This window comes from Capsicum annuum, chromosome 7 (assembly GCF_002878395.1).
Source record: "Capsicum annuum cultivar UCD-10X-F1 chromosome 7, UCD10Xv1.1, whole genome shotgun sequence".
NCBI classification, from domain to species: Eukaryota; Viridiplantae; Streptophyta; class Magnoliopsida; order Solanales; family Solanaceae; genus Capsicum; species Capsicum annuum.
This window is the reverse complement of record NC_061117.1, coordinates 70,799,180-70,823,355: the sequence shown is the minus strand read 5'-3', so window position 1 is coordinate 70,823,355 and position 24,176 is coordinate 70,799,180. Positions and strand designations below refer to the sequence as shown.

Sequence of the window (24,176 nt, the reverse complement as noted above, 5' to 3'; positions counted from 1 at the left end):
AAAGCATTGTAAGCTGCATTAAAACTCCTTTTCAAAGAAAGCAAGCATGAGAATGGAAATTGTGGAATACCCCCATGATGTCTTGTTTGAGCACCTCCCATCATTTAATAAAGAACCTTATGTGAACCCAAGCCTGGTGCCTTATCAATGGCACACATTTTCAAACATTCAGGACTTCTTGTTCTTCAAATTTGCTCGCAATTGATCCTTTTCTTCCACAGTTATTGGACAATCTTCAAAGTAGAAGATCAATAACATTCATGTCTTCTATGAAGTTTGAGAATTTTTGCAATTCCTCTTTTCTGTAGGAAATCTGACACAAATTGCCCATGGACCCTCCATCAAGCCCCTTACAACACTTACTTCCTCCCAAACTTCCCTTCTTTTAGAGTGACAGTTTGGAGCATATACACTTGTGATATGGCATCTGAAATCCTGCAACTGACCTTCAAATTTACAGGTCAAAATATGAATCCCAATCCGAAATACCTCCTCTTTCCATATTCTTCTATCCCATACCATTATGATTCTACCCCTAGTTCTGTTGGCCTCAAGATAGGCAAAACTTGTCCATCTACCTCCGCAAATTTGCTTAACAATGTCTTCTACATCCCCTCAAGTGTAGTTTCTTGCAAACATATGATGTCTGCACCCCAGGCTAGTAGAGAATTCTTCACTAATCTTCTCTTGTCTATGTTGTTTAATCCCCTCATATGTCCACGTGACTAATTTGATCTTCATTGATAAATTAAAGGCAAAGCCTTCCCCTAATCCTACTTCCACTATCTTCGAATTTAACATCAAAAGAGACCAGTCCCTTCAGCTCTTGTGTCCCTGCTTTTTTTGATATTAATCTCTGTCTCTATTCTCCTTGCATATCCACTGCTATCAATCTGCATGAGAAGTCCCATGGCTTATTCATGCCCCTAGAAATAGACTCTGAATAGCTTGCGTAATTTGATCAAATATTAACGGACCCAAATTGGTGTATCCACTTCTTTGTCTTGATGATCACCTTGATGTTGAACCACAATTGGTTCGACTTCTTCAACTTCCCAAATTTCCCCACAATTTCCATATTCACTATGTAAAAGTTGATTACAAACTTCAGTGGTGCAGTTAACATTTGGATCTTCCATTACTATAACAGGCAACTCACCACTAGTGTTCACTAATCATCTATCATCCTCCTCTGTCAAATTTATTCTGTCGCAGGTTGACAGAATCTCTGCAAGTAAATTGTTTAAAAAAGTTCATGTCGTATTGAAGCAGTTGAAGTTTTAGTAGAAATTGGAGTAGATTGGAAGGACTATTGTTGCCGAATTTCAATTGATCCGATTTCCTTCTTTATGTAATTGAAGCTCTCTTGATGTTCCTCAAAGTGACGCTACTTCAAGAAGGTCTTTCACAAGAAGTCAAGCTAAGGGCCTTCAAGCATTTCAAGCTTTATCGATGAAGATGGAATCTTTAGAAAGTTCCAATACGGACGACTTAAAGATATTTAATATACTAAGTGTTTACCATTTAAATTAACTTGCAATTTAAATGATAGGCAATTTGGTTTTTCTTCACTTCTTTTAACCCTTGGTATAAATAGTTATCTATTAGGGTTGAACCACTAGTTTTTGAAGATTGAATATTTTGTGTCTCCTTTAAGAGCTTGAGAACCCTTTGTTGATTTTCAACACTTGTCCTGGGATTTGCAAGTAAAGTTACTACTTTCTTGAGGATTCTAATAGATTAAGAGTTTTTAGTTCCCAATTAAAGGGGTGTTTTGGTTAGTTTCACCCTTACATCTTTTAATTGTTTGAATCTAATTGTGTCTGTCTTTTTTTAATTTTTACTTTTAATTTTTGCCTTGCTTCTATTTTCTTGTTTCACATCAAATTGGTATCAAGAGCTTGGATTAGATTTGTTTTCACAAATCTAAGTCATGGAGTTTTGATATTTTAAAAAAAAAATCCAAAAAAAAGATCGAATTTGATTGAAAGTTGTTTGATATTATTCCTCGAGTTATATGTTGTTGTTTCCAATTTGAAAAAAGAAAAACAAAGAGTACATGACTCACAAAAGAAAAAATTGAAGGTCATGTTGAAGAAGAAATTTGAAAATGGGTTTTGTTGATTTGGTGTTTGGTTGAAGAAATTGTTGGTTAGAAGTTGTTGATAGAGTTGTAGGGAAGTTATATCTCAAAATTGAGCTCATTTTCTTGGGTATTGAAAAAGATGAATTTGAGAATTACAAAATAGTCCAAATCTTTCAAACTTGTTTTCTCTTCTTTTCTTGTTAATTCTAGCTAGTTTACTTTGAGTATTAATTCATACTTAATGTTAAACTTGTTTGTGTCTTTTTAATTTATTCGTGTCAAATTTTTTCGTGCTTTTTTCTTTCATTTCATTGTATGCTTATTTGTTTCCTTGTCCGTTAGTTTTAATTGTGCTTATTTGTTTCCTTGTCCGTTAGTTTTAATTGTCCTTTCTTGATTACATAAACTCCACCATCCCGAAGAAGTAGTACCACATGTGAATTATTTGGCAGTGTTGACTCTCAACCTTGGGTTATTCAAGAGTGATAACAAGCAAGAGTGAGGTGAGTTCATTTGAGGATGGCCTTTAAAGCCTTTGGTCTTACAATGATACATGAGTGTGCGTGACAAAAAGAGGAAACATGATGTGAGTGAGCGGTGAGGAACTCTTTCTGTAACTTTTTATTTATTTTGTAGGTACAATGACTCAATTGGAGGGAGAATCCTCTAGCAAAATGAAAATTTTGCTTCAAAAACTATTGGAAGAAATGAAAGAAATGAAGGGAAAATTGAAAGATGTGTATAGAAGGGTGACAAATCACAAAATAGCGAAGCAACCACTTGAGGTTTTCAATCCCATTGGTCAACATGACGAGGGATCACGTAAGACTCCTCTTGATACAACTCCATCCCACATGGTAGTGCTCCTAATGCTACTTTACCAAAAGTTCGCAATCAAGCAGCACTTCCAAAGAGGGAAAATCAACAAAGATATCTTCCACCACAAGCCACTAGAACTCAAATGAAAACCCAACATAACCTTGAAGAGCATGATTCTTTTGATGGTGATACTTATGATTATGGAGTCAATGACCAAGTTCAACAAGAGATGCTGGGTGGGAGAGGAAGACAAGGAGGGAATGGAGAGTAGTATTCGGTTGATGGTGGAGAATACAATAGAAGAAATGATGATGAAGATCGAGGATTAAATAACATCCAGGTTACCCTTCCATTCTTCAAAGGAAGTAGTGACCCGAATGAATATCTTGATTGGATTGTGAAACTTAAAAGGCAATATAATCTCGACAATGTGAGTTATGTTAAAAAGATAAATTATGCTATAAGTCACCTTGAGGGTTTTGCTTCTACATGGTGGGAGAAAATTGAAAAAGGTGCTTTGGTGAATAGAGACTTTGTTACAAGTTGGAATGACATTGTTGGAGTCCCACATCGGTGGTTTAAAGGGTCCTTGATCTCCTCATATGGTCTTGGGCAATCCTCCCCTCAGGAGCTAGCTTTTGAGGTTGAGTTAGGCCCAAGGTCCATTTCTTTATCATGGTATCAAAGTCAGGCCCATCCAGTTCATTGTTTCCGATGTTGGGCCCCCGTCTTATATTATCCACGCTCCAGATGTCCAGTCCTAGGCGTGCACGGGGTGTTGGAGTCCCACATCGGTGGGTTAAAGGGTCTTTGATCTCCTTATATGGTCTTGGGCAATCCTCCCCTCAGGAGCTAGCTTTTGAGATTGAGTTAGACCCAAGGTCCATTTCCTTATCAGACATGAAAAGGCATATAAGAGAAAGGTTTATGGGTCATGATTATGAGCAAAATACACTCAAGTATTACAATCTTCAACAAAGAAGTAAGAGTGTGGAAGAGTATTGTGAAGAGCTTGAGCATACTAGGCTTCGAACTAATGTCAATGATGAAGAGGTGAAGCTTGTGGCAAGATTTATCTCGGGCTTAAATAAAGAGATAAGGCAACCATTGGAATTGCATCGGCTTTCTACTTTATATGAAGCCTTATCAAATGACACTCAAAGTGGAGGGTCATCAAAAGGAAAACAAGTCAAAGGTGCAATTTTCTTCTTCTTGATGGGTTAAACATAAGGAAGTTTGAAAATCATTTCCCACTTGGGACAAATCCAAATGTGCAAAGATGGAATTGAATTCCAACTTGGACAAAGACAAATCAAAGGTGGGCTACAAAGATGGAGGTAACAAAGCTAAACTTGAAACTCCATCTAAAATAAAGTGTTTTAAATGTCAAGGATATGGTCATAAAGCAAATGAGTGTCCTAATAGAAGAACTATCATTGCATTGAATGATGGTGGTTATCAAACCGAAGATGAATCTAAAGATGAACACGTGGAGGATGATAATAGTGATGAGTTTATGGGAGAAGGTGATGGAGAAGAAATTAAAGGTGATGGAAAACTTGTTCTTGCTGTGAGGAGAAGCATGAGTGCTCTAGCAAGGGAAGATCTTGATCAAAGGGAAAACTTGTTTCATAATTGGTGGAGTTCAAAGCAATTATGTTTCTTTATCATTGATAGTGGAAGTTGTGTCAATGTTGCTAGTATATCTATAGTAAAACAATTGAAACTTCCAACAAGAAGGCATCCAAAATCTTATAGATTGCAATGGCTCAATGAATGTGGTGAACTCAAGGTGACCAAGAGAGTGTTGATAAAATTCAAGGTTGAAAGTTATCATGATTCATGATGAAGTGCTTTGTGATGTTGTACCAATGCAAGCTTGTCATTTATTGTTGGGAAGGCCATGGGAATATGGTGTTGGGGCTAAACATGATGAAAGGTCAAATAAATATGAATTTGTTAAGGATGGTAAAAAGCATATTCTTAACCCATTTTCTACTTTTCAAGTGAATGAGGAATATAGAAAAATGGGAGAGTTGAAAGAAAAACTTAAGAGAGAAAAGAAAGAAAGGAGTAAGGGAGCGAAAAATGATAACTCAAAAGAGGAAAAAGGAGAGGTCGAGAGCTCAAGTGGGAATGAATTATCACAAAAGAAGAGAGCTCAGCAAGAAAAATAAAAAGATCAAAAAAGAGAAAATGTGCATGATTTTGCAAAATCAAGAGAGCATAAAAGAGCTAAACATTGAGGATGTTACTCAAGTCATATTTATTAATCCTAAAGGTTATTCTTTACTTTCTAAGAATGAACTAACCTTTTTATCTTTGTCAAGTGTTATTTCTTCTTTTTTGCAAGATTATGAAGATTTATTTTCGGAAGAAATACCAAGTAGGTTGCCTCCTTTGAGAGAAATAGAGCATGAACTTGACTTTTTACCGGGTTCTCAAATACCCATCAAATCGACTTATAAGAGCAATCCTCAAGAGACCAAAGAATTGCAAAGATAAATGGAGGAACTTGTGAATAAGGGTTTGGTGAGAGAAAGTTTAAGTTCATGTGTGGTGCCCGTAATTCTAGTACCCAAGAAGGATGGGACATGGCGGATGTGTAGATTGTCGTGCCATTAATAAAATTACGGTAAAATATCGACATCCTATTCCTAAACTTGATGATATGCTAGATGAATTGTTTGGTTCTACCTTATTCTCTAAAATTGATTTGAGAAGCGGACACCATCAAATCCGAATGAAATCTGGAGATGAATAGAAAACCGCTTTTAAAACTAAATTTGGATTATATGAGCGGATGGTGATGACTTTTGGGCTAACCAATGCACCAAGCACTTTTATGCAATTAATGAACCATATGTGCTTAAGTTATTTATTAATAATTTTGTTGTGGTTTATTTTGATGATATTTTGGTTTATAGCATGTGTTTGGATGATCAAGCTCAACATTTGAGAATGATATTTGATGTGTAGAAAAATCAAAAGTTATATGAGAATTTTAAAACAATTCTTTTTGTGTGGACCGTGTTGTTTTCCTTGGCTTTGTTGTAAGTTCAAGAGGAGTTAAGATGGATGCTGAAAAGGTAGAGGCTATTAGAAGTTGACCAACTCCTAAGTCCATTAGCAATGTTAAAAGCTTCCATGGGTTGGCAAGTTTTTATAGGAGATTTGTAAAAGGTTTTAGTTCTTAGGCTGCTCCTCTAACCAAGGTCATTAAGAAGGATAAGCCTTTCGTTTGGCGTAGAAAACAAGAGAAAGCCTTTAGAATCTTGAAAGAGAAACTTAGTTCCACTCCATTACTTCAACTTTCCATCTTTGAGAAGTTTGAAATTGAGTGTGATGCTAGTGGAGTAGGCATTGGTGCAGTCTTGATGCAAAAAGGGAAACTCATAGCTTACTTTAGTGAGAAATTAAGAGGAGCCTCATTGCAATATTCTACCTATGACAAGGAACTCTATGCCTATTGAGAGCTTTAGCAAATTGACAACATTATTCGTTGCATAAGGAGCTTGTGATTAGAACCGATCATGAGGCTTTGAAGCATATTAGGGTCCAAAATAAGCTTAATAAGAGGCATGCAAAGTAGATAAAGTTCACTGAGTATTTTCCATATGTGATTAATTATAAGCAAAGTAAAGAGAATATTGTGGCGGATGCTTTATTTAGAAAAGATGCATGAATACCTTGACTTCTAGGTTGATGGGTTTAGAGAGTTTGAAGAAGTTATATTCTAATGATGATGATTTTAAAGAAGTCTTTGGAGAGTGTCAGGGGAGCTTAAATAGGTGTGTAAAAGTTGTTGAGGGAAATGAAGTTAGAACTACTAGATTTGAATTGAATAAGGGCTACTTGTTTAGAAATGGAAAACTTTGTGTGCCTATGTCTTCATAGAGAGTTATTGGTGAAAGAGGCACACAATGGAGGTTTGATGGGTCATTTTGGAGTGTCAAAAAACCTTAGCTATTCTTGGTCATTTTGGAGTGTCAAAAACCTTAGCTACTCTTAATGAACATTTCTTTTGGCCTAAAATGATAAGAGATGTGGAAAGAATTTGTGCTAGGTGTTTGGGTTGTAAGCATGCTAAAACTTGTACCCAACACCATGGCTTGTATACCCCCTTTAACTATTCTCATCGGTCCTTCGATAGATATTTTCATGGATTTTGTTGTTGACCTCCCTAGGACTAGGAATGGTGAGGATAGCATCTTTGTTGTTGTGGATAGATTTTCAAAAATGGCTCATTTTATTGCTTGTCATAAAAGTGATGATGCATCTCATGTTGCTACTTTATTTGTTCATAATGTGATGAAATTGCATGATGTTCCCCTAACAATTGTTAGTGATGGAGATTCTAAATTTCTTAGTCATTTTTGGATGTGTTTGTGGGGAAATTTGGGAACCAAATTGCTATTTTCTACTTCTTGTGAAAGTAAGATTGTGAATTGAGAAGGCCGACAAAGATACAACCAAAAGAGCCAACAAAGGACGAAAAAAAGTCACCTTTGTACCTAGTGATTGGGTATGGGTTCACTTTAGAAAAGAGAGATTTCCAAGCAAAAGGAAAAACAAGCTTATGCCAACAGGAGATAGGACCTTTTCAAGTGCTTGAGAAGATTGGAGATAATGCTTACAAAGTGGACTTACCAAGTGAGTATTTGGTCCATAATGTTTTCAATGTTAGTGATTTATCTCTTTTTTATGGAAGATTGGCGAATTTGACGACAAATTCTTTTGATGAAGAAGAGAGTGATGTACATCAAAGTGATGCTACTTCAAAAAGTCTTTCAAAAGAAGTCGAGCTAAGGACCTTCAAGCATTTCAAACGTTATGAATGAAGATGGAATCTTTGGAAGGTTTCAATATGAATTACTTAAGGATATTAAATATGCTAAGGTTGCATTTGTTTTTATTAAGATTCAGACGTCTGAATCAAAATGCATATCTGAATGATTAAGATGTCTTCAGATCTGAAAACTAAATGGTTAAGACTATTTGTTTTTCAAATCTGAATATGCAAAATTTATTTATTTGCATATATAATAGGAAAATATAATTCAAATAAAAAATAATTATATACTAGAAAAATATTTGATTTAATACAATAAATTTATTATTCGATTGGAAAAAATATTTATATTTATTAGTGATAATGGAGATGGTTTGTAATGGTGGTGGTGGTGGTGGTGGTAATGATTGATGTTAGTGATTAGTAATGTTAGGTGGTGATAGTTGTAATGGTAGAGATGTTTGGTATTGTAGTGACTGTTACGATGGTGACGATTGGTAGTGGTGGTGGTAGTGATGTGAAGTTGGTTGGTGTTAGAAGTTGGAGGTGTTGATTGTGATAGCTTAAAAATGAATGCATGATAATTGATAATGTGTTGGTGGTAATTGGAGATGTTAGCTGTGATGGTGGAGATGATTATTAGTAAAGATATACTATAGCGATGATGGTGGTTGAAGCGGTGGTAGAGGTAGCGACACCGGTGACAATGATGGTGATGGTGGTGGTGGTGGTGGTGGTGGTGGCTGAAGAATGTGTGGATGTTGATGATATGTTAGTGGTAGTTAGCGGTGGCGCTAGTTGTGATAGATGAGTTGGTTAGTGGTTGGGATTGGCCAATAGTGGTTGATGAGGTGGTGGTGTTAGACTACTAGGGGTCGTTTGGTTGGGAAATTGTTATCCCGGGATAACTAATACCGGGATTAGTTATCCCGGGATTACTCGGGATAACTTATCCCATCATGTATATGGGATAAGTTATCCTATCACTAAGGGGAAAATAGTGGGATAAGTTATCCCAGGTTGGATTAATCCCTCCAACCAAACAAGGGATTAAGTGATCTTTTATTTTATCCCGAGATAACTTATCCCTTGGATTTTTTATACCTCAAACCAAACGACCCCTTAGTGATGTTGGCATTGACGTTGCCATTGATAGTGGTGATAACAACAACAACAAACCCAGTGTATTCCCACCTAGTGGGGTCTGGGGGGGTAAGATGTACGCAGTCCATACCTCTACCTCTAATGAAGTAGAAAGGCTGTTTCCGATAGACCCCCGGCTCAAGGCACGAGATACCACACAAACACATAGTAAAGCACAGAAGCAGATTACATAACATAAATACGGCACCCATAAGTAATATAAAACAGAGGAAAGCAAAGGAAAGCACACAGATTCGTAATAAAACATGAAACACGGAACACGGAATCATAACAGGAATAAAACCCCCACCAAGTAATTCCCTACACTAGCGACCCAAACTGGCCCTAATCCTCTGCCGAAATTCGCGCCCTCCAGACCTTCCTATCTAGGGTCATGTCCTCGGTGAGCTGTAACTGTTCCATGTCCCGCCTAATCACCTCACTCCAGTACTTCTTCGGCCTACCCCTACCCCGCCTAAAACCATCCAATGCTAGCCTCTCACACCTACGGACCGGGGCATCCATGCCCCTCCTCTTCACGTATTCGAACTATCTCAATCGTGCTTCCCGCATCTTGCACTCCACTGAAGTCACACCAACCTTCTCCCGGATAGTCTCATTCCGAACTCTATCCCCTCTAGTCAGTCCACACATCCAGCGCAACATCCGCATTTCTGCCACCTTCATTTTTTGGATGTGGGAGTTCTTAACTGGCCAACACTCCGCTCCATACAACAAGGCCGGACGGACTACTACCCTGTAGAATTTGCCTTTAAGCTTGGGCGGCACCTTCTTATCACACAGCACCCCCGACGCGAGTTTCCACTTCATCCATCCCGCCCCAATACGGTGCGAGACATCCTCGTCAATCTCACCGTCACTCTGGATCACGGACCCAAGATACTTGAACTTATCCATCTTACATACCTCCTGTGCTTCCAGCTTCACTACTATCTCATTCTCCCGCCTCACGTCACTAAACTTGCATTCCACATACTCTGTCTTGCTTCTGCTCACCCTGAACCCTTTAAACTCAAGAGTTTGCCTCCACACCTCTAATTTGTCATTCACACCCCCTCGAGTCTCATCTATCAGAACTACATCGTCTGCAAAAAGCACACACCACGGCACCTCCCCTTGAATGCGCCGCGTCAACACATCCATCACCAACGCAAACAAAAAGGGACTAAGAGTAGATCCCTGATGCAATCCTGTCAGGACAGTGAAATGCTCTGAGTCCCCTCCCGCCGTCCTCACCTGGGTTTTCGCTCCATCATACATATCCTTAATTACTCTGGTATATGCCAGCGGTACTCCACTCACATCCAAGCATCTCCAAAGCACCTCCCTGGGGACTTTGTCGTATGCCTTCTCCAAGTCGATAAACACCATGTGAAGATCCTTCTTCCTCTCCCTATACTGCTCTACCAACCTCCGCACCAAGTGGATTGCCTCCGTCGTCGAGCGGCCGGGCATAAATCCGAACTGGTTTTCCGAAATAGACACTATCCGTCTCAGCCTCACCTCGACTACTCTCTCCCAGATCTTCATAGAGTGACTCAATAACTTAATCCCCTATAGTTATTGCAACTCTGAATGTCCCCCTTATTCTTATAGAGAGGGACCATGGTACTCCACCTCCACGCCTCGGGCATCTTGCCGTCCTGAAGATTTCATTAAACAATCCAGTCAACCACCTTACACCAGCCTCTCCAACGAACTTCCAAAACTCCACCGGTATCTCATCCGGCCCCGTCGCCCTACCCCTTCGCATCCTGCGGACAGCCTGTCTAACCTCTTCTACCTTAAAACGTCTGCAATAGCTAAAATCCCGACACTCCTCTGAGTGCTCCAGCTCCCCTAACACAATAGCTCTATCCCCTTCGTCATTCAAGAGCCTATGAAAATACGACTGCCATCTCTTCTTAATGTGGCCGTCCTCCACCAACACTCTACCGTCCTCCCCCTTAATGCACCTCACCTGATCGAGGTCACGACCCTTCCTCTCCCTAGCCTTAGCGAGTCTAAACAACTTTTTCTCCCCTCCTTTCTCCTGTAACCCTGCATACAAGCTCTCAAAAGCGGTCGTCTTAGCTGCCGTGACTGCTGACTTCGCCTCCTTCCTCGCTAGCTTGTACTCTTTCCTGTTTACCCGCTTCTCCTCTTCATCCTTACTTTCCACCAACTTAGCATACGCCCCTTTCTTGGTCCCCACTTTCTTCTCCACCTCTTCATTCCACCACCAATCCCCCCGATGGTGCCCGGCCCGGCCCCTAGAAACACCCAACACCTCACTTGCATTCTCCCTGATGCACCTTACCGCCCTGTCCCACATACTATCCACGTCCCCCCTACACTCCCACACCCCCATTCCCGCCAACCTCTCCCCTATCTCTCACGCATTCACTGGCGTCAGGCCGCCCCACTTAATTCTCGGTCTACACTCCTTAGTCCTCCTCTTTCTATTCTTCTTTAAACCCAAATCCATAACCAAGAGCTTATGCTGGGTCGAAAGATTCTCACTCGGGATGACTTTACAGTCATTACACAACGCCCTATCCCCTTTCCTAAGCAACAAAAAGTCAATCTGAGTCCTGGCTACCGCGCTTCGAAAGGTGATCAGGTGCTCGTCCTTCTTCGGGAAGCCCGAGTTCACCACCACCAGCCCAAAGGCCCTCGCAAACTCCAGTAGGGTCACCCCCTCTTCATTTCTCTCCCCAAAACCAAAACCACCATGCACGTCACCAAAGCCTCCCGGTAGCGCCCCGATGTGCCCGTTGAAATCCCCTGCTACAACAATCTTCTCCGAACTAGGCACGCCTCTCACCACCTCCTCCAAAGCCTCCCAAAACCGCATCTTCTCCTCCCCCTCCGATCCTACTTGCGGCGCATAAGCACTACACACGTTCAGGGTAAACCCCCGAACGACCAACTTAATAGTCATCAACCTATCGTTGATCCTCTTCACCTCCACTACCTGACCTCTAAGCTCTTCATCTACTAAGATGCCAACTGCATTCCTACGCCTGTCGCTCCAAGAGTACCACAGCTTGTAACCATCCACATCCTTAGCCTTGGACCCTACCCACTTGGTCTCTTGGACACACGCAATGTTGATCCTCCTCTTCCTAAGAATCTTCACCAGCTCTATGGACTTACCCTGAAGGTCCCTATATTCCAAGACCCAACCCTCAGCCTACCGTCACGCCCTCCACTACCCTCCCCCGCGGCCAAACCTTGGCCCCCCTCCCACTCCCGCCCTCTCCTCATCCCCCGCCCCCACCACGGCCCCACTCCCTAACCCCCTCGGACATGACCCTATCCACCCATTACCGCCCACAGCCACAACTACACGAAAGTATAGGAAAATATACAGATATACACGGTGGTAGTATCAAAGCAGCAGCAAGGAAATACAAGACTCACACAAATTCAAAGGAATACTCCCGAAACAAAACTAAACTCAATTAGGAGGCAAACACCACCGGACTCAACACCCACCGCCCCAAATACAGGTTCCCAGCCAATACCCAATCCCAAGCAGTGGAAGAAACAACCACAGCAACAGCAACAACAGACAACAGACAATGTCCACAAATTCCACGCAAGTCAAGGTACAGGGGCTACTACTAGCATAATACTAAATAAAATGGAATATGAAATAATGAAATAATGAAATAAAATGGAATATGAAATAATGAAATAATGAAATAAAATGGAATATAAAATAACGAAAATAATAAAGTTTAGAAGTCACCGGATTACGCTTGGAGCTGCGGCTGCTGGAGACGGAGCGGCGGGTGGCGGCTGGAGACCGGGCGGCGGCTGGCTGGCTGGAGGCCGAGGTGGGGGGGGAGGGCTGGTGTGCCCCGCTGGGGGGTACGGACAGGACAGGTAGGGGGGTGGGGATGGGGGTGGGGGGGTATGCACAGCGGGGACCTTGAACCCGGAGGGTCAGCGCCGGAGGGTGGCGGGGAGCGGCGGTCAGCGCCGGAGGGTGGCGGCGAAGGGGGGGTCGGCGCCGGAGACCGGCGGTCGGGGCCGGCGGTCGGATAGTGGTGATAACGACGGATATAATTAAAATAATTGATATTCAGTTGGAAAAGCGTGAGAAGAAGAATACAAAGGGCATGGAATATGGCTCCACTTGCGCTAATGTGGGTGATTTGGAGAGTACAAAGGTTAGCGTGTTCCTCTCAATTAAGTACTCTTTGTTCCGTTATTTTCTTTTGGTGCACACAAAAAGCTCCTTTTTGTATAGACAATTAGGTGAAGTTTGTAGAGAATCATATCATTTTGTAAATTCTATACTTTGTTTATCTGTTGTATACGGTTGTTGTGCCCATGTTTATGAATGAAAACACATTAACTTATCAAAATAATATTAAATGGGCCTTCTCTTCTTAAATCATGTGATAGCTAAAATAAAATCATAAGCTTAAAAGAAATTGGAATACTCCTTCCTTCATTCCTAGTACCATATCCCATGTACTCGATCACCGTAATTATATTCACTCACATGTTCATTTGAATCTCTACCAATAATAATATGTTGGTAACTATTAAAACTGGGTACTTCGTCTAGAACCATGCTTTTAGCTTCTTGCTTCTCCGGTAGAGCATAGTACTCGTCTTTTGTTGCACTTTCCACTTTTAGAAAAACTAAAAGATGGTACAAGAAAGGAGCATATACATTTTAAGATATGATTTAAAGAACCTCTTCAAGGACCAAATAAGTGATAAAATGTGCTAATTTTCAAAATAAGGGAGCTCCTTTAAGTATGATTGAATTGTAAAGTAAAGCGTCAGTTGATCCAACGAGTTGATGGTCATATACGGTCTCTATGCACCTACACTCCAACATTTGTTGCTAAGCTTCTACTTCAACTCAACTCGTCTATCATGAGAACTTGGTCGTAATGAGCCATCTGGTTGTAAAATGTACTGATAGTGACTTGGTCTCCATGATTTGGCCTTTATTAATTCCAACCTCATCTTTGTCAACTTGCTCCATGTAAAAGCAGAGATATAAGATGTGGGATACTGTCCGTGACAAGATTGACTATGGGTATCCTTGAGATTGTTAACCTCTACTTGATGAGCCATCTGGTTGTATAATGTACTAACAGTGTTATCATAGGCGTGCTTAAGCCCTAAAGCGAGGCTCAAAACTGTTGAGCACTTCCCCTCGCTTAATGTGCGCTTCAATATCATCAATTTTCTATATGATACTTTTCCTTGCGAATTAGCCTCTTAAGAAAAATGTGACACTAAACAATTGATATTTTACGTTATCGTAATATTTTTTTCAATTTCTTTGTTCATATATTTGTCATTCATGGTTATAATTATTAATCTTGAATTAACCATATATATTTGTATTTTTTCTTCGTTTGTGCCTTTTTTCAATAAAGCCCATGCTTTATTGCATTTTGTGCTTAAAGCCCCAACGGACCTTAGAGCTTTTTTACACTTTTTGCTTTTGATAACACTGTGTACTAATAGTGTTTATGAAATGTGATACTACGGAAAGAAGTAAAGCAGATAACGAGATCAAGTTCAGTTTGTGTTTGCTTGGTGATATGGGAAGTTGGACAGTGATGTATTTGGGTAAAGCTACACCTATATATATTCTGAAGTATAGATGTCTAAGTCAGTTGCACTCTGCTGCAATTTGATGCTATAACTATATATAAAAAGAGAATTTTGGTAGTACTCACAAACTTTTTGGTGCAATTAGATTGCCACACATGTCTATTGCTTTTTCCATACAAATTATTCCATTTGTCCCCATTTATTATTTTATGATATTTTAATTTGGACCCTTGTAATTGAATAATACATAGTAGTAATTTTTTTATAAATCTCCATGTTCCTTTTTTACTTATTTCTTATATTGAAATCAATAAATTTTTACTTATTTATTTTAGCAAATCACGAAAGATTCTATAAATTTTTTCCATATCATTCTTATTATTAAGTAACTACATAAAAGTATTAATAGTCAAATGTTAAAATGAAAAAATTTACTAAATATAGAAAGGGACTCTCATTTTTGGGACATACTAACAAAGAAAGTAAGACGCTTAAACTGGATGAAGAAGTAACAAATTTTTATGTATTTTTTTAGATTTTACTTTCTCCGATATGTATTTTTTGTTTTATTTTTATCTTTTATACTTAATTTGTACAAATATGTTTTATATAATTATTATGTTATTAATAGTTTTTCTATATCAAATTTAAGATAACTGGATTCTTTCATAACCGAAAAGTGATATTAAATTGGTACTATTTAATTAAGAAAGTATCGTGAAGACCGTTTTTTTCATTTTATATAGGAAAATGATTTCTTAAGTAGTGTGTCAAAACTAAAAATACCATAACTATGGATAGAAAGTCAATTAGATTACTCTTTACATTTTTTGTCATAATAATTTTTTGGCAAAATTTAGCAATAATGAAAACTTATCAACATTTTATATTTAACGTGCCATTAGATTTTATTAATTATCTAATAAATTAATTATTAGATAAGTGCCATAGTAATTATTAATTTAAACTCTTGATAGGAAGGTGTGGAAGATGTGGATTAGGGTAGAGGGTTAGGGGGTGGGAGTGCGTCGGTAACAGTAAGAGAGCGTTCTTTTGTATCTGTAGTTTTTTGTTCGTGGTGCTGTGTGATGTCTATGATTTCAGTAAGATAGTTCTTAGTATTATCTTGTGGCTGTAATATTATCTTGTGGCTAGCGGTGTTAGTTTATTTTGCATACGGTACTACTTTATATGCACTTATCTTTTGTGTTTGTTATACTGTTATCGGTTCTAAGCCGGAAGTTATCGGAAACAGTCTCTCTACTTCACCTGAGGTAGTGGTATGATCTGCGTACACTCTACCCTCCCCAGACCCCACTATGTGGGAATACACTGGGTCTGTTATTGTTGTTGTAGATTTTATTAATTATACAGTAAAAACATATAATACAAATTAAACTTTTTAAATTAAAATATTATTATTATTTTTATATTTTAGAGCTTGTGCCCGGGCTTAGCACGGACCACGTGTAACTAGTATGAATATATGGAAGAAAGTACGATAGAATTCACTAGCTCGTTACAACAGCAATATTGGTAGTAGGGTGTTACTCTTTTTGTTAAGTCCTGCATTAACTTGGTGCGTCGCTATATACATAAATAAAATCCTTATTTACTTCAAAATATATAATATTTATATTTTACCTATATCAACCAAAATTAGTGCAAGTTATAATATTATAATAAGCAAAAGACATGTACCCAAGTCACTCACTCACTCATATATTCTGTCCCCTTTGCTAATCCAATATAAGTGAAGGTGATAACGGAAAAGACACCTCAAATTAGGAAGTCTAACCATTTCATATTTTTTTCCAAGTGAAAATATTACCATAGTGATTCACCATTGAATCTTTTCATTACCAAGCACGAGTTCTCTTGGAAATACAAAGGAAACATTAATTACCATCATAATATATCATTCATTTTAACTGCAACTAAGTTTGTGAACTTCCACAATGTGAGAGAGAACTTCCATTGGGAGGAAACAAGAAGAAAATGCTAAAGCTACATTGGTAACCATACCTGATGTCTGAAAAAGAGAAGTAGGTGTGATACGCAAATGTAAATGTGAAAGGCTTTCCATCAATGTTGGTGTTTCTAATACGAGACGTCAACATCAAATCCCCAGCGGGACTCAATGCTACCCGCAGCCGAAACTCGAAACTAAAAATGATTATTGATCAATGTAAGGAGAAAGTAACAATAAAACCTAATAAAAGACTAATATATATATTGACAGTATTCATCCTTGCCTGTGAGGCCAGATTTTCAAGTCCTCCTCAGAGGGTTTCAAGATCAAGTCAACAAAAGCCCTAGAAGAAGTTGCTGCAGGAAATGGAGGCGGATCTTTGTCGATGCTCCAAAACCTGTTTCGGGCAAATCCATGAGACTCGAGAGAGCCACGATTTGCAAACTGCAAAGAGAAAACAGCTTACATTTAACCAAAATGAACAACCACTAGAAAACCATGAAGATGCTTCAAAATCAAATACCTGTGGGAAACATATAGGAATACCTCCACGAATTGCTTTTGGAGGCTTAAAAATGGCCTGCAAAGGTGTAGTGGATTAGAAAATAATACAGTTATGAACTTATATCCTCATGTTCATCCAACATACCAATGAAAAAAGCTCATATCCAACTAAAATTATATGACAGTTTACCAGGTGAAGTTTGTCGCATAAAATGGTTCTACTGCCAGCATTAAAGAATCAGGAAAAGAAAGTTCAAACTGTTCTTAATAACCAAGATTTACGTTTTTCCCCACTTTTATTAAATAAACAGAAAAACTTCCTGATTAAAAAAAAAAACAGAGAAAAACTTGTACTAGAATGAGCACCATGCCACCCACAAAGGGGTTATACAAATGAAACAAAAAAAGGCATTCAAACTCTACACAACTAACATCTCATTCAAAAATAAAGAAAATTTGATTCAACAAAATTTCCTTAAGAAAGCCCACCATTATCTGACAAATATCAGCAATAGCAATCTATTTAACTCTGGTGAAGTAACCAATATAGGTGCAGATATAGAAGTCAGATTTGTCATCAGCTAAATATCCAAGGATAATAGGAGCTATGTTGCTCGGACTCTCCAAATTTGCTGCCACACCCGTGTTGGAGTATCTGATGCGCACCTGTCTATATCAATATATGAACAGATCTCATTGCTATCTAAGCTTACAGACTTAAAGATATAAGAAACAAGGATCATTGTGTGTGTCTATATACATATATATCAATATATAAACAACCTAACAAATTGGAGGAAAAGATAACTAAGAAACCAAAACCAAAATTTCAACCAAGCTATGCTTCTTGGTCAGGAGTTGCAGCCATGAGCCAATGCACCCAAGGTGAATTGACCAAATCCGATGCATATTCCACACCCAGACCCAATGTGCACGGTTGCAGTAAGAGATTTTGGAGGATCCGTGTACACAGCAAGAAAATATGTACAAAATTTTTCCAAGACATAGGCTACTAGTTATGTTCCCTAATCTGCAAACGAACATGGCCTATTAAAATCTCGTCCCATTCAGAGGAAAAAATACTTGTATAAACAGATTAAACTTGCTAATGTTTGTACTAAGGTGGAAGAAGCAACGTCTCCAGCTTTGAAAACCCTTTTTCTCCTGCAGGTACTAACTACTAAGTATTGTTTTAAATCTCAGTAATAAACAAGTAAATTATTTTTTCAGCATGTTCAACCAATACAAGAACTAAATGTTAAACACCCAACAAACCATCTGCCATTGATACCATATAACAAATAAGAAGATGGTCCGCCCAAATTATAGGTCAAAGTTGGTCAGCAAAGGGATGAAACTCTTTAAGCTCACAAAAGGGAGAGAATGAAAAAATTTCCATGTAACAATACAATCCAAGAATTCTTGAAATAACTTTTACCTCACCAACCTGAACCTTTCTTTAGGAATTGATCCATAAGTATATTAAATGTAGCAGCCAGAATACATAGGAAAACTGACAGAAATTCATTTATCCATGTTGATTTGTGAATATTTAAGATCTGATTTTTAGGATCTTAATTGATCCGATAAAATCATATCTGATTTATTGTAGATAGTTTAAGTAATTAGATCAAAAAGAACACATCTTGATTGTCATATCTGCTAGAATCAAGCGATTTGATTCTGTTATGTTTGCTTTCCTGTACTATAAATTTGTAGCTCTCAGATGAATAAAATTGTACACTTTTGGTACCAATCTTACATGGTATCAGGGCAGCTTTATTCTTGTGTTGCTGATGACTAAAACAGCATTTACTGGGCTACATCACCCCGGGGCATTAACAGAAGCCGAGAGTTCTGTTAACAAAGTCCCGACCGAGACAACAATGAACCAAGGTAGCAATTCTTCTCATTTTTCCTTTCAGCTTACTTCTCACAAGCTGAATGGAAAGAATTATTTGGAATGGGCTCAATCTGTCCGTTTGGCAATTGATGGTAGAGGAAAACTTCGGCACTTGACTAGAGAAACTAGAAAGCCTGGACAAGGAGACCCGAAAATGAACGTCTGGAGCTCAGACAACTTGATGGTAATTGCTTGGGGAGATGAATGCTCTGGAGAGAAATGAAACTTGGAAAATGGTGGAACTACCTCATGGAAGAAAACAGTGGGCTGCAAGTGGGTGTTCACCATCAAATTTTAATCAGATGGGTCCCTAGAGAGGTATAAGGCGCGTTTGGTAGTAAAAGGATTCACTCAGACTTACGGGATTGACTATCTTGAGACATTTGCTCCAGTTGCCAAATTGAATTCAATAAGGGTTCTTTTGACCATTGCAGCCAACCTTGTTTGGCCCTTCCAACAACTAGACGTGAAGCATTCTTGAATGGAAAACTTGAAGAAGAAGTCTACATGGACCCTCCTCCAGGTTTTGAAGAAAGGTATGGAACTAGAGTGTGCAAGTTAAGGAAATCTCTCTACGGGCTCAAACAATCTCCAGCTTGGTTTGAGAGGTTTACTCAGTTTGTGAAAAAACAAGGATACACTCAAGGGCAAGCAGATCATACCATGTTCATTCGACATTCTCTCGAGGGAATGACAACTATTCTGATAGTGTATGTTGATGATATTATACTTACAGGAGATGACTTGTCCGAGATGGAGAATTTAAAGAAACAGTTGGCCTCGGAGTTTGAGATTAAGGATCTGGGTCAGTTGAAACATTTTCTTGGCATGGAAGTTGCAGATCAAAAGAAGGCATTATGGTGTCACAAAGGAAGTATGTACTAGATCTTCTAAGAGAGACGGGAATGAGTGGTTGTCGTCCAGCTGAAACACCCATTGATTCGAATATAAAATTCAAAAATAAAGAAGGAAATTCAGTTGACCACAGTCAATATCACAGACTAGTGGGGAAGTTGATCTACTTGTCACATACTCGACCTCGACCTGATATAGCTTTTCGTGTAAGCTTAGTCAGTCAGTTTATGCACTCTCCAAAGGAAGAGCGCACCAAGAAGCGGTCTACAGGATCCTAAGATATCTTAAAAGTTCTCCGGGGAATGAATTGTTTTTCAGAAAAAGTCAACATAAGGGCATTGAAAGCTTTACAGATGCACACTGGGCAGGTTCTACCACTGACAGGAGATCTACATCTGGATATTGTACATTTATCTGGGAAAATCTTGTGACCTAGAGGAGTAAAAAGCAGAATGTTGTAGCCCACAGCAGTGCTGAAGCTGAATATCGATCTATGGCCCATGGGATTTGTGAAATGATTTGGCTTAAGAAGATGATGGAAGAACTCAAAAAATTATTTGGTTTACCAATGAAGTTGTACTATGACAATAAGTATTGCTCACAATCCCGTTCAACATCCAATTCAACATGATAGAGCAAAACATATTGAAGTGGATAGGCACTTCATAAAAGAGAAGATTGAAGAAGGAAGTGTGTTCATGCCTTTCGTCCCAACAAATCAGCAAATTGCACACATTTTCACAAAAGGCTTGTTTAAATCAAAATTTGAAATTCTTGTAAGTAAGTTAGGCCTAATAGATATTTACATGCCAACTTGAGAGGGAGTGTTGATTTGTGAATATTTAAGATTTGATTTTGTTGGATCTTAATTTATCTGATAAAATCATATTTGATTTGTTGTAGATAGTTTAGGTAATTAGATCAAAAAGATCACATCTTCATTGTCATATCTGCTAGAAACAAGCGATTTGATTCTGTTATGTTTGCTTTCCCGTACTATAAATTTGTAGCTCTCAAATCAATAAAATGTACAGTTTTGGTACCAATCTTACAACCCGACTAGCTTTGGGATAGAACATTCCACCAAGAAGATAACAACGAAAAGTACCTTACTACTAACAAAGAGCAATTCTTCTCTGTGATCATTCTTCCAAGACGTCACCTGACCACCATAGAGATACACCTACAAAGGAGGACACTTAAGAAGGGATGTGATAACTAAACTAAATGCCAAAAACATAAGATTAGTACAATGGCACATTGAAGACAAAATAGCTCCATAAAAACTTCAAATTTTGCATCTTGTAAACAGGAAAACAATATATCACTCCACCCAAAAATAGAAACATAATGCGTGACATTCTCCCATAAAGGAAACCTGATAGTGAGCATTCATTCAAACGGAAGCCAGAAACCGTAGATTTTTGTAGACCAAGTCAGTAGTAAGATATGGATGGGAAAATCAGGCAAAATGTGGCAACACTATCACCAGCATAATTTATATACACAACTTTCCTGACTACTCTTCACAAACTAATATGAGTCAGCTACTTTCTTTTGGGATAAGGTAAGGTTAAGTTCATGACAGCTACATATGTGAAAACATGCACAGGGAGCAAGGTCACTGCTAGATGAAATCTGAAAGTGCGGCACGTATCGTGGGTTACAGATCTGTTCTCATTACACTCCTGCTCTCCTAGAGATTTGATAGGTTCAATCCTTTTGCTTTCTATTTGAAAGTACATCCAACAATGCACTGGAAAAAAAAATTAATTTCAACACCAAGCATCAAATACTCAAATACAGTATCCATTTGTTATGGGTTTCTACTGATGCATCCACTTTCAGAAATCAAATTAACATAATAAGTCCAATTCACAATAAATATGCATATACAAATTCTGCAGCGATTTCTTGAGGATTACACAAAAAAACACAAACGAAACTAAAACAATGCATAATAAACCACATTAGCATTTCAAACAATGGCAATCAACATGCTACTGAAGTGCTACAAGGATTCAGATCCCTGGACCTTAATTGCCCCATACATATAAATCTTGACAAAACTTGAGATAAATCTAACAATAAATCATTCAACAAATTATTTAAAAAAAAAAAACTAATATAGATACCCCCATAAAATATACGCAAAAACCACTATAGCGAAATCATAGAGTTTTAAAAATGACCCAGAGACTCAATTACACGGAGAAAGAAAAAAATAAAGATCTCTGAGCAAAATGTGTAAAGATCTCACATAAAATCTACACATTAGCCGCTATAACGAAAATTACCTCGGCAGAGCTGCCGCGAACCTCCCGGAGAACAACTTTTTCAAGGCCATTAACGCCCTTCGTCAACTCCACTAATGGTTTCTCACTAGTAGAAGACGTCATCCCCCTAAATTCACAAACCTTCTCGATCAATACAATACAATATACCCTTTTCTTTTTCTTTTTTCCCGTTGTACCTTTATTTATTCATATTATTATTATTATTCATAACTTTTTTCAGTTTCTTCCACTGTTGCTTCGTATATATACCAAAATACCAATATTTTTTTTGGGGAGAGACAAAAACGCACTTTAAATTAAACTATTTTCATAAAAATGACATGAAATTTAAATTTTATTTTCTAATCATTTCAATTTACTTGCTTATTTTATATCATTTCTACCCACCTTCTATATAGTTTTTATACATATCTTATACATATAAATATTTTGTATGAAAATTATATAATTTTGATATATAATTTATACAATAACTGTAAATTTTTTTTACATATTTTATACAATAATTATATAACTTTCATACACTTTCTATATATTTTTTATATATATTCTATACATATACATATTGATAGAATTATACAATTTGTATACATATATCTTATATAGATATATTCTGTTTAACAATTATATCATTTTTATATAATTTAATTATTATTTCTAAAAAATAAAAAAATCAGAATATTTGATCAGTTAATAAATTTATAGCAAAAAAAATTGAAATATTTTTAAAAGGGTTGAACTGCCCGGGTTGAATACTGTATCAGTATTGTATATAGCCTATAGCAGTAGTATATGGACTACGTAGGCTAAAATGACCCAAATTAGGAAATGGCTATAAAGCAGAAATAGTATATCCGACTGACCACTTTTTGGAACCTTTTCAAACTTGGGTTATTTGTAATAAAAAGTGCTATAGAGTGTCCTTTTCCCTATTTTTTCCTCTTTTCCGTTTAAGACAACCCACGTCACAAAACTTCTCAGCCTCTTTCTCTCACACACACACTTTCTCTCTCTATTCTTTAAATTTAAAGACTTTACCCTCCTTAAACTTTGATTTAAAAATTAAATTCTCCCCAATTTTGAACAACAATTATTCTGCTCTTTTATGCATTTATCGTTTTCCATTATCTACTTTATCCATACTTTATTAATATTTATTTCTCTTACTTATTTAAAATAATAAATATTTTTATCTATTTAATAAATTTTATTTAGAAAAATAAATATTATTTTAAAAAAAAGTACAAAAAACATTAATTTAGCATATAAGCTAATGACGTTCTAAATAAACTAAATGAGCATAATAACAAAAACAATAATATATACAGTCTATTCATATACAATGGAATTTAGGAAAGGTAAAATGTATGTCGTTTGTACCATTACCTTCGAGGTAAGATAGAAAGGTTATTTTCGATATATACTCAGTTCAAGATATAAAGGACAGGAGACACCACCACAAAGATAACGCTACAAGTGATTTACCCAAAACAACATATAATCAAAGAACAGAAAACTACAAGCATAACACTAAAACTTTTTTTTTTGTTTCTCATCCGGTGTCCGGCGCCCGCATTGAAGTCCTGACTAATCCGGATCGCGCTTTGCAGGTCCCTTTAAGGTGGCAGCGCTCCCAACAAAATTTTCTCCATACCCATGGTCGAACCCTCGACCTCTGGTTAAGGGTGGAGCAGCCCCATCCACTGCACCACAACCCATGTTGGTAATACTACAACTAATAATAATAACAACACTTCTACCTTCAAGCATGAACTTACTCCAACCTTCTACGCACTGATTCACGTTCGCCACACTTTCTTAAAAATCAAAAAGCAGATAATGATAACTTTATAAATATATTCTGATGCATACACAAAACTAGTTATTCGTGGCCCGTGCTAAACCCCGAGCCCAACTCTGAATATAAAAATAATAATATTTTAATTTAAAAATTTAATTTATATTATATTCTTTTATTGCATAATTAATAAAATTTGTATAATATTGTGGGGCAAAAATTTATGATAATAAATGTGGAGATTTTGATATATTATTAAAAAATTAAGCAAAAAGAGCAAAACTCATTAAATAAGTTTAAAGAATTAATTTGGTTTATATATATATAGATTATGCCTAAATATATTAAATTTTTTTAAAAAAATATTAGGTTGATCCAAATTAATTTAGCTTAAAAAAACTAATTAAAATGA

At 37.4% G+C, this 24,176-nt stretch overlaps 1 protein-coding gene across 3 annotated transcripts in view; it reads right to left on the bottom strand.

Annotated features, from left to right (window-relative positions):
- LOC107877951 (putative glucose-6-phosphate 1-epimerase) overlaps nucleotides 1-22,179 on the bottom strand; it is a 35,548-nt gene extending 13,369 nt beyond the window's left edge. The window contains exons 1-5 of one of the 3 annotated variants that reach the window (XR_007042778.1): nucleotides 21,967-22,170; nucleotides 20,778-20,852; nucleotides 16,931-16,987; nucleotides 16,691-16,851; nucleotides 16,461-16,601 (exon numbers count right to left, since the gene is read on the bottom strand). Coding sequence is in view for 2 of the 3 variants with exons in the window: in XM_016724779.2 (XP_016580265.1) it covers nucleotides 16,461-16,601; nucleotides 16,691-16,851; nucleotides 16,931-16,987; nucleotides 20,778-20,852; nucleotides 21,967-22,068 (536 nt within the window). In the remaining variant the exon portion in view is untranslated. Of the gene's footprint in view, nucleotides 1-16,460; nucleotides 16,602-16,690; nucleotides 16,852-16,930; nucleotides 16,988-20,777; nucleotides 20,853-21,966 lie in introns of all 3 variants that reach the window. The other 2 variants (XM_016724779.2, XM_047393579.1) reach the window with 2 other exon arrangements.
- Nucleotides 22,180-24,176: the final 1,997 nt, after the last annotated feature.